This window comes from Hypoxylon trugodes (genome assembly GCF_022578975.1).
Source record: "Hypoxylon trugodes strain CBS 135444 unplaced genomic scaffold F4822scaffold_10, whole genome shotgun sequence".
In the NCBI taxonomy this organism is placed as follows: domain Eukaryota; kingdom Fungi; phylum Ascomycota; class Sordariomycetes; order Xylariales; family Hypoxylaceae; genus Hypoxylon; species Hypoxylon trugodes.
Window position 1 is genome coordinate 1,392,145 of NW_026250025.1, and position 10,398 is coordinate 1,402,542.

A 10,398-nucleotide genomic window follows, 5' to 3' on the forward strand; every position below is an offset into this window, starting at 1 on the left:
ATTCACAGCAGCTCCAACAAGCCCACCAAGGAGCACACCCCGAGCACGTGCAGCATGGAAGTTTACCGGCGTCGCCAAGTCAGTCGGCGACGCCCATAAGGAAAGACACGGGATCTTCTACTTCGACAAACGCTACCGACGGGACGGCTGTCTCTAATGCTTCGACTGACACCAACTCGACAGCCTACAGTGTAGAGTCTTCTCAGTCCATCTTTTCCGTCAAGGATGGATCCGAGATCTCTCACAACCGTCGCGCTAGTCGCCGACGAACTGGGCCTCTATCCGCTCAGCAGAGGGAAAAGGCTGCATTGATCCGGAAGCTGGGCGCGTGCTCAGATTGCAGGAGGCGGCGGGTTGCTGTAAGTCACACATTACGATCTACCTAATCCTTTGTTTTTATGCTACCAACAAAATGCTCACATGATCCTGACCCCTTCAAAAAGTGTCACCCCAACCATCATAATATGACGTGGGAAGACGCTATGCGCAAGTATCGCTCTTCTAGTCCCTTACAGGATCTTGCGCCCCTGGCTGGTCGTCCGATCAGCCCCGCGTCCAACCATGTTAGACATCATTTCACCCAAGATCCCCAGGAGATGGAGATTGACTCCACCCCCGCTACTCCTAATAATGCCCAGAGCACACCAGGTCGTCCACCGCTCAGCGACGCGAGAATCCGGACACCGCTACCTTCGGGCCCACGGCTAGAGAAACCCGTCTCTACTTCCCCTCTGGCCGCAGTTGCTCCAGCGTCAAGCCACTATACACCTTTACCAAGCATCAATTCCGTCAAGACAGAGCTAGAGAATAGTGCCTTGAAGATTCTCTCGTCGCCGTACCGCAGCCGCTACAGTAGCGTGTGCGCGCTCCTAATTTATTGGCAAGACGACGAAAATCCTGGAGTGGCGAGCGCAGTGGAAGAATTGGCCATTGTTCTCGACAAGTGTTATCACTACACTCCCGAAATCCTCAAGATTCCGTCATCTGCGTCAGACGGTTGTACTAATTCGTGGAGATGGCTCTCGAGGATCATCAACGACTTTACGGACAAGGGCGACACCAGGGACGTTCTGAAAATTGTATATTATAATGGCTATAGTTTCCTGGATGAGCATAGGGAGATGGTTCTAGCGAGGCAAGTTATCCGGACGTCGCGTTAATTCGGTAGGCTCTAATCCAAAATAGTTCTCGAGACCGCGCGAAAGCTTCGACTATTCGATGGAGCGGTATTCAACAAATATTAGAGGAAGCTCGTTCGGATACGCTCATTGTGATGGATTCTGCGTATTTTCCGTCTTCTAAGATGGTTCGGCAGAAGGGAATGCTGGAACTCATTGCAGCCTCGTCTTCGGAAGATTACTTCGATGTTTTGGACCGAAATAGCTTCACCAGGACACTATCCGATCAACTTCGAACACGGGCCGCCCAACGCTTTCCGAATGCCCTGTCAGCCGCCGAATTGCACTCGAAACTCCTATCTATCTATCCTAAAATCATCCAAGACAAACATCCGGAAAAGGGACTAACCATAGGTTTCCCTTCGCCGCTACACATCCAGATTTCTGGTAACTCGAGGTTACCTTCGATTACGTTATCTCCGCCGCAACCACCACCACGGACGATTTATAGTCCAGAGAATCACCACGGCCCTCAATTGACACTGTCAATGCGGTTAACTGAAGAAAATCTCAATATTGAGAGCTGGGCCGAATGGCTTCGTATGATGCCGGAAGGGATCAAAGACGTCAAAGTCGAAGGTCCATACACTGCTACGTTTAGGTGACGATGTATCACCCAACCAATACGTTTTTTTATGTAATCTTTTTAAATGCGCCAATCTGCCACGAGACCACGATAAGCGACACGCTTGGGAGGAAAGGAGTAAGCAAGAAGCTTGCTCGTCACGTTTTTGGATGACTACCTAGTATTTGTCATCTATTATTATGTTTGATCTACGGAGCGTATCCCTTACGAAAGAGTATTGGAGGTTAAAGATGAAGGCGACGAAATTTTCCTACATACAGTATATCATACCCACTCAACTCGACGTCTCCTATTATTATCATGTTTTTTATTATTATTATGGCGTATCGGGGAAGAAGACGCAGCTATGAAGTACGCCTTACGTTCCGCATAGAATTATTGATTCCTAGCATGCTACGGCACGACGAAATACACGGCTAGCATTGGTGGATGTATTACAGATTATGTAGCCAAAGGGCCATTAAACATATTATCAATAAAACAACTCTTCGAATGAAACGCACCTGGGTCGAATCGGGAACGAAGTGTATGGTCCGTGGTCAGAGGGACCAACCAAAATGAAGCTGCCCGATTAATAGGGACAAAATAAGGCTGAAATATTGTCTAGAACGTCAAAGCCTATACTACGGTCTTTTGGGGCGAGTTGGCGGAAAATCTACACCTAGTATGTGGAGTTCAAAGCTCACCTATTCAAACCAATGGTGCTCGTATTGACCATAAGCTAAACGTGTTAAACAGCGAGAGGTTCGGTTTGATTCTAGGTAGGTGATATGTAACGTAACGAGGGCGAAGACCTCGATGAAATCCAAAGAGGTAGAGGTGACCAACATGAGGCCAATGTAGAGCGATGATTTTCAGCCAAGCTAATGACAGTAGTGGCAAAACACAGATCTTAATTATAGGACGAGATGAGAGTATAGTTGTAACGTACATGCATATGCCTCTTTCGTGGCCACTCTCAAGTGACAAAATTCATCCTCATCCCCATTCAACCTTCTTTTAATGCGAGAAACAGCGAAACGATGATATTTAGACGCCTTTATACACCCAATCCTATAGCAATGAGTCGACAGCACACTCCCCTGAACACTACCGCCATCGCCGCTATTAATAATACCGCGAAGTTACGGTCCAGATAGCCTGAAACCCTATCATTTCACCTCCGTCCCCTCTATTCCCACACATGCACCGTGGCCGAGCAATCTCAACGAACCAAATTATTCGGACCGAGGCCAAAATACGCCACTTACACGACGACATTATCCCCGGCGAAGTAAACAGACACATACATCTCTCCACTCCCTTTACTCCGAACTCCGAACCACCTACCCTCATCTACTCAGGAACAACAACCTCAACACCCAACCCCTCAGCAACATACCGCGCACCCGCAATAATCAACTCCCTCCAAACCCCCGCCTCCTCGCCGTTCCGCGGCGCATACACCAAAACATAACCCCAAGGCACCATCGCCCTCGCCCCACCAACACCGCTCAACCGATGCCGTTCCACCCATCCAGCCTCAATAGCAGTCGCCGCGTCCGCGGGGCTGAGTATGAGATGCGAACTCGCCTCGCCGTGCACATGTGCGAATTCCCCGCCCGAGCCCCAGCCCAGACGGACTTTTCTCTCGTCTTGGTTGGGGGGGGAGGGGGTTAGCCATATTGCTTGATGTAATGGACCTTCCAACCGACTCGTTTTGATCTCGAAGATATGAGGATTTAGTTTAGCGAGTTCTTCTAGGAAATTCTGCAGTTTGGATACTGTTGCATCCGGGGGTTTTGGTGTGTCGCTAGTCTGGCGTTGGGGCGCGACGAAGGATGGGACGGTGGGGCGTGGGCCTTTTCTTTTTTCTAAACCAGCGGTTGGGAGATAGGATTTGCCTCCTGCGTTGCCGTAGATGGCACCGATATCAGAGATACTGGTGTAGGATTTGGGTATAGGTTCTCGCACGTCGGAACGCGCGAATAGGTGGAAGCTTGTTTGTACGAGCCACCCTGCGAAATTGTAGGGGACGCCGCCGCGTCCTAGGGCCCGCCATTGTTGGTAGCAGGACCAGGAGTAGGCTAGGAAGGGGGTGGTGAGGATTGTTACGCCGGTGGCTAGGAGGATGGGTTGTTGATGTTTGTGAAGCGTGACATTGAGGTTGGAGGGGGTGAGGTGGGTGAGGAGGGATGTGTATTTCTGTTGTAGGAGGCTCATTGTGTCTAGTGAGGTAGGTATGCGTGTAGGCGATGAGAATATGATATAATAATAAGTGTATTTTTATTGAAGAGTATGGTATATACTTCTAACCTAGCTCAGGTGTGAAGAGGTATATAAAATATATTGGATATACACCTAGGGCGCATATACGCGGAGGGTAGGATCGTTCCGGCGGCGCGGATGTAAGCCGGGTGCATATATGACCCAGCTGTATTTGTATAAATGGGAGCAAATGATCCCTCTGGTCCCGAAAATATCGGCTATATACCGAAGTCAGTAGGTAAGCCAACAAATTTAGGAAATAAACCGTTAGCGTTAACGACCTTTATTAAGGATATATATTCCTCCCTCAGGTGTTTCTGCGCTGCCTAGATAGAACTAGCAACCAACATACAGAAAGACGAACGACTGGGTGGTGTGACATCAGACGAGAGAGAATAGACCCAGTTAAGGAACTTTTCGTAACAATTGACCAATAGCGTAGCAAACAGCCTAACTATGAAGGTCAGGGGTACGGTGACAGCACGGACAGCGAACCCCGCGGAGTCGATCTTAGATTCATATAGCTTCGGTAGAGGATGAGTGACCGAAGTGCCGAAACCGATATAAATCCCTTTTGCTTATACATTTACGGGACGTTTAAATGCGCTCGTCCGTGGTCAGTAATAGGCGAGTCCGAATAGCAAGCTTGATTATTAAATACAGCCCTACCGACATTCAAATCAGTAACATCTCGACCCTTAATTCTAATAATAGCACGCGCTACTATTATAGCTTCAATTCGCAAAACAAATTCATATACAAGACCTCTAACTTCTACTTCTCAAAGGCAGGTCTAAATCCCAAATCAAATCATGCAATAAACAAAATTCCCAACCATCTCATACCCCGAGTATCTTCATAGGGGTTTATTAGCAAATCCCAATTGCTGGTTCCCACCATGGAATACTACAAACTGCGCCTTTAAAAAGATATCTCCATAGATCGCCAGTCCAAAGTTCTGCGGCGACGCTTGGATTCCCCCGAAGCATGTAGTCGCATCTTCAAACGTGTCTCCATCTACAGGAGCGAATTTAATGAAATCACCCGGGATCACACCCTGGTGGTCTCCAATGATAGCCGTGTAATCGGGTAACGTCGCGCTGCAAGGGAAGATATATCCACCCGCATTTCGCACATCGTTGACGGCGCCTTGGACTTGCGCATAGTACGCATCGGCGATAGCTTGCGGGACGAGCATGAGGGTGGTGCCGGTGTCTGCGATCGCTTGGTGAGGCGCGGAGACGGCGGCTCCGCCGGCAATGGAGTACCCTTGCGAGGTGAATTGCCAGAATCCGTTTGTAGAGTTGATGGGCACGAAGGTGATGTCGCCGGTGTACTCGGTCTGGTCGATGAAGCCGAAGTTGTAATTGCCCGCTAAGATTCTCGTTAGCATCCACATGCTACTCATGTGCACAACTACCTAGGTAGACACGCCATCCGATATAAGTGAAGTGAGTTGACTTACGTTCCTCTTTCTTCAGGTTAGCTGTAAACAGGGGTGTAGCGAGATCCGGTATGGCGTTTTCGAAGAACGTCTTCTGCTGCGTCGGGCGGACCGTGTTAATAGACCCGAAAGCCAATCCTAGCAGTCCATCTGTGTCTGGTCGTTGCGTAAACGAAACCGAGACGTTTTTGGCAGACTCGACTGCCTGTTGTTCTACTGTGACTCCGCCGACTGATACCGTGTCCAAGTATACATTACCACTAGAACTACTGCCGTCGCCGTAACTGATAGACCATAATTCTCCTGTTTGTAGCTGAGCTGTTGAGCTCTGTCCAATGTCAAACTGGAGATTCAAAGTTAGTAACTATCATGAGTAAACCCCATTCCGGGGTTGATCTGTCCTAGGTAAAGAGAAAACATACAGCATCCTGACCCATAACCTGGTTCGCCGGAGTCTCAGAACTGAAAACCCATAGGTCAGATGAACCAGTATCGAAATCCAAGTTCAACGTCTGCGGCGGGGTACCAATTTGAACTGGGCAGAGGTATTCCGAATCGAACATCTGCGGGTTCGCCGCCACCTCGCCTACACCAAAATCAGTCACTCAAAACGCCAAACCCAAGTATTCTCAACCATAGATAACCATACCTTGGGGATCATTAGTCGTACTATTCCCAGCGCCATTATTCCCCAACAGACCCAATTCCTTCAAAATCTCCTCTATTTGCGCAAGCAAATCATCCGACACCGTAGCGCCAAACTTCGAGTACGCTCTCGCGATAGCCATTGAACCTCTACCTTTCCGCTGGCCGTAGTATTTTTTATTCGGGACTTGATGAATCTTAAACGTCATACCGCCAAGCGTCGTGATCTGGAAAAGCTCGTCTAGCGCTCCGCGCTTCTGTGGTCGTTGCACGGGTCCAGCCGATGCCAAGTCTTGGCAGCAGAGGATGTACGCCGCCATGGTGGCGGCGGTGTTCGTGACCTTCATGATGAATGGATGGATGTGGTATCGGATATTCGAACTAACCGGCCGGAAAAGAACGATGTGAAGAGAATGAACACACTTAAGCTTCTTTAAGAAACGAAAAATAAAAATAGAAAAGACTACTCAACTGGAGTATGTCAAAATCTAACAGTAACAGACTGCAGGAACCCCGAACCAGCAAGCCGAAAAGAATGAAGAAAAAAAGTGAGCGCAGACACTATCAAAGGAGCGACGACATAAGACGGACAAAAAGAATAGTAGGGGTAAAAACAAGAAGCATCAAAACCAAGACCAAGCAATTCAAAAGAGAAGAGACGAGACGAGACGAGGTAGACCTCGCCGCCAGTTATTAGACCCAACCCAACAGCCCTCACGAGAGCAGTTTCGCACCCATCGGAACACCCATCCGAGCTCATTTCGCAATTCCCTTATTCTGCAATATACACACAGAAAAGCCATACCCCCGTGACCGAATCCGATTGATATGCCCAAGGGCCAGCTTGTTACTTGTTACAGACGCCCAGCTCCGCCGCCTGGCGAGTAATGGTCGAGGGAGATCATTCATGCCCTTACCTAGTTTGCTGTTACAGATCATTACAAAGTACCCGCCAGCCGCGGGAAATCAAACTCCATAGTGCATGATATCTCCCGAGTCAGCAACCGCTTCTCGTCGCGCTTGTGTATAAGAGTCCAGCGGTAAGAACCTACCTATAGCTTCATATTCCATTCACGAAGATGTAATTGAGGCTTGTTGAATTGACATCAATTGAAAACTAGTTAAAAGGAAAAAGATCAGACAAAATGCACCAATGGAGCGACATGAAACCCTCTACCCTCGCTACAAGGTAACTCCGTTGGCGTCCGTGCACCCCTTGCTTATGCTTAAATCCTCTGTAATATGTCCGCTGTAGGGGGATGAGGCGATACGGTTTCAGGAGCCCACGTGAAATACGACGTTGAAGAATAACTGCATATCCAAGTATATTCGAAGGTTTTGAGTATATTCGTTGATTATTGGCAATTTGAATATACCGGTGGGTTAAGTTGATAGATCATATCACGACCTGGGTACTTACTATTCGTTCATATCTTGTGTAAGTAACACGACATAATCACCACGACAAAGGCACAATATGATAGATCAATGGGTAGACGGGTAGATGTATTGCATTCCTCACATCCACCAGTCCTATCTCTTCCCTCGCCCAACCCGGCAACAGATACCCGATTGGTAGCACACGATCCCTTCACTATGATTGTACAACAAGCCACAAAACCAGGCTGAACCCTCACCCTCAATTTTGCCGTAACGCCGAGCCCTGTAGTCGCACCAAGTCCGAGGTAACTAATTAAAAAGTCCGGTCCACACCGTTACCCGAACACAAGACAAAAGAAAAAACCGCATCTCAACTCGCTCCAATGATGAGATTAGCGAGTGAAGTCCTGTATGACAGCATATGTAGCCTGAAGAAGCTGACCCCCACGAAGGCGCCGATGATGAGTACTATCTACTTTGTAGTACCCAATCCAAAAAGTGCTTCAGGCATGCATGTGGCTGTTCCTTTTTCGTCTATTTTTTCTTTTATTCTTGTCCCGCTCCGCCGTATCTATAACCAGTTTAGTGGCTATGTCCATGTCCATGGTTGTGGTTATGGCCATGGTCACTTCCGCTCGCGCCGTTATGGCTATCCGCTGAGTGGCTAGACCTTCGACTAGACCCAGCCTTTGATGCGGCCTGCGGAATAGAGCAGCACCCTTGTCCGACACAGTTATCTACACACTCTAGTAGACATACATCGTCTCCATATTTGGGCGATACCTGTCCATCAAGCGTCATCGAGCTATCATCAGGATTATTGCATTCTTGATCAAGGCAAAATTCGGGCTGAATAGTAGCGCTGTGGATGCCGTATGCGTGGAGGCATTTACGCGCTTGCTTAGCCAGCTTCATATACTTCTCGCCTCCCTCGTCCGTGATGGGGAACTCGACTTGTACGTGCAGCGAAGCAACGACCTTGGTATCCGACAGTTGCCAGATATGGACGTGGTGGCAGCTCTTGACACCTGGGAGATTCTGAATATCCTCCTTGATATCTTGGAGGTTAATATGGTCGGGGGTAGCCTGTAGAAGAACTTGGGCCGTCGCCTTAGTAAGGGGAAGGGCCGATTTCAGGATGATCAGAGTAATAAATAATGACACAGCAGGGTCGGCGTAGTATTTGCCAGACCAGTCGGTAAGCCAGATAATTAAAGCCGTAACTATGACACCCACGTTTCCCAGAGCGTCGCCCAAGACATGTAGGATCATAGCGTTCATGCCCATATCAGCGTGGTTGTGGCCGTGGCTATGACCCTTGCGAGACTTAGACTTTGGTCTGTTGTGGTGATGCTCTCTGTGCGTTCCGGAATCACGTCTAGCGCGGTGGTGGTGCGAACTCCTCGATCGACTCGCGTGCTTGCCCTCAACCATGGTTCCCTTACCCGTCACACGGTCGCTTCCAATCAATGGTGTATTCTCGTCCACAGCCGACTCGTCCCGAGTATTGTAATCGATAGAGGCGTCGTCGATGGAGCTCTCATCCGTGTCGTTTTCGTTCTGGGCCGATCTACTATGCTCGATGATATCCTGACGAAAACTGGACGGGTGAATGCTGAAGTCGTCAATGCTAGTGAGGCGGTTGTGCTTAACACTGCCTGCGCGCAGACGCTCCCTTCCCCTAGGTATAGATCCCCGGCTACCACCCCGTTCGTGAAGGTTGGGCTTCTTTGCGCTCTCGGATTGATCGAATTGGATGTGGCGAACGGTCTCGGGTGAAGCGGTTGCGGCTCGTGCTCTAGCGATCGCAGTCTCCGGCAGGACCTCCAATATAGGGCCATTATCGTCTATCAACGGATCCGTTGCGGTAGCTCTACCTTCCTCGGCTGCGATAACATCGTCGTGTTTATGGACGTGGTCGTGGTCATGTTCATGCTCCTCATCGTGGGAGTGGTCCCCATGGTCGTGACCGTGTCCTCCCAAGACAACGAATCCGGCAAGATTTGATGCCAATCCAAAGCAGCCGACGATGAGAATCAGTTTCGGGTTCGCGACTTCCTGAGGCTCGATTAACCGAGTAACTGCTTCGAGGATGATCGAGACACATAGGGCGATTAGGAACACAGCGTTAAAGGCAGCGCCGAGTATTTCAGCGCGAACCCATCCGTAGGAGAATTTGTTGGTCGTTTCTCGCTTGGAAATAGTCACAGCCCATAATCCGATAGCCAGCGAGATGATGTCGTTTAGCATGTGGAACGCGTCGGCCATCAAAGCAAGGGAGTGGACGAGAAAGCCTGATATTAATTCGACCAGGAAGAAGACGATATCGATGGCCAGCATAACGCTGATCCTGGTAGTTTTGGACCAAGCCATCGCGGCGGTATTTGCGCTTAGCTGGTCGTGAATGGGTGTACTTGAAGAAGTCGGATGAAGTTGGAGAGGCCAAGCTCCCTCAGGGATGGATGGGAATTGAAAGAAAAAAAAAAGTAAAAATGAAGAGAGAAAAAAATTAAATTAGTGGCGTTGGCCTGGAGCTGCAAATTCAGCCCAAGGCCCTTGAACCGTTAAGATTAGAAGCGGACCGGCGTTGCTAGGTAGGTGCGAAAGAAACAAAAGAAAAAGAAAACCGATGAAGCGGCGAAATTATCGAACGGTTTATAATTAGTCGCCGAGTGGGCCGTTATTCTCTTGTAATCGCAGCCATGTAATTTTCGCGAACGTCCGTACTCGTTATTTATTGTCTTTGGGTCCTAGCTGAAACATCCAGAATGAGGTCGTATTGAAGACGCAAAATTGTTTTTTGAGACGTAGCAACTGGGTCGATGGAAGGGTTTGGCGTTTCAATTGATGTTTCTTCAGCTTGGTTCGGTAAGGCAGGGGAATGTTTGGTGGATCCGATTGAGATGAGATAAGAAAAA

At 48.9% G+C, this 10,398-nt stretch overlaps 4 protein-coding genes across 4 annotated transcripts; 1 reads left to right on the top strand and 3 right to left on the bottom strand.

Annotated features, from left to right (window-relative positions):
• Nucleotides 1–200: 200 nt before the first annotated feature.
• F4822DRAFT_61021 (uncharacterized protein) lies at nucleotides 201–1,863 on the top strand. The gene is made up of 2 exons (XM_051463738.1): nucleotides 201–1,135; nucleotides 1,186–1,863. The coding sequence occupies exons 1-2, from the start codon at nucleotides 399–401 to the stop codon at nucleotides 1,781–1,783; spliced, it is 1,335 nt and encodes a 444-aa protein (XP_051309879.1). The 5' UTR covers nucleotides 201–398; the 3' UTR covers nucleotides 1,784–1,863.
• An 809-nt stretch (nucleotides 1,864–2,672) lies between these two features.
• Nucleotides 2,673–4,142, bottom strand: F4822DRAFT_61106 (uncharacterized protein). The gene has a single exon (XM_051463739.1). The coding sequence runs from the start codon at nucleotides 3,964–3,966 to the stop codon at nucleotides 3,100–3,102; it is 867 nt and encodes a 288-aa protein (XP_051309880.1). The 5' UTR covers nucleotides 3,967–4,142; the 3' UTR covers nucleotides 2,673–3,099.
• A 495-nt stretch (nucleotides 4,143–4,637) lies between these two features.
• On the bottom strand, nucleotides 4,638–6,651 carry F4822DRAFT_61159 (eukaryotic aspartyl protease). The gene is made up of 4 exons (XM_051463740.1): nucleotides 6,105–6,651; nucleotides 5,878–6,041; nucleotides 5,477–5,798; nucleotides 4,638–5,385 (listed from the first exon to the last, which is right to left on the bottom strand). Exons 1-4 carry the CDS (start codon nucleotides 6,445–6,447, stop codon nucleotides 4,868–4,870), a joined length of 1,347 nt encoding a protein of 448 aa, XP_051309881.1. The 5' UTR covers nucleotides 6,448–6,651; the 3' UTR covers nucleotides 4,638–4,867.
• Nucleotides 6,652–7,895: 1,244 nt separating this feature from the next.
• On the bottom strand, nucleotides 7,896–10,398 carry F4822DRAFT_61176 (cation efflux protein). Its single transcript, XM_051463741.1, has one exon. It carries the CDS (start codon nucleotides 9,851–9,853, stop codon nucleotides 8,063–8,065), a length of 1,791 nt encoding a protein of 596 aa, XP_051309882.1. The 5' UTR covers nucleotides 9,854–10,398; the 3' UTR covers nucleotides 7,896–8,062.

Bases quoted from the DNA above. Each gene is read 5' to 3' on its own strand.
- F4822DRAFT_61021 (XM_051463738.1), top strand. From the start codon at position 399: ATGCTACCAACAAAATGCTCACATGATCCTGACCCCTTCAAAAAGTGT. The intron at 1,136-1,185 runs GCAAGTTATCCG...AATCCAAAATAG, and splicing joins AGGGAGATGGTTCTAGCGAG to TTCTCGAGACCGCGCGAAAG.
- F4822DRAFT_61176 (XM_051463741.1), bottom strand. From the start codon at position 9,853: ATGGCTTGGTCCAAAACTACCAGGATCAGCGTTATGCTGGCCATCGAT.
- F4822DRAFT_61106 (XM_051463739.1), bottom strand. From the start codon at position 3,966: ATGAGCCTCCTACAACAGAAATACACATCCCTCCTCACCCACCTCACC.
- F4822DRAFT_61159 (XM_051463740.1), bottom strand. From the start codon at position 6,447: ATGAAGGTCACGAACACCGCCGCCACCATGGCGGCGTACATCCTCTGC. The intron at 6,042-6,104 runs GTATGGTTATCT...ATTTTGGTGTAG, and splicing joins TACGACTAATGATCCCCAAG to GCGAGGTGGCGGCGAACCCG. The intron at 5,386-5,476 runs GTAAGTCAACTC...CGAGAATCTTAG, and splicing joins TAACCTGAAGAAAGAGGAAC to CGGGCAATTACAACTTCGGC.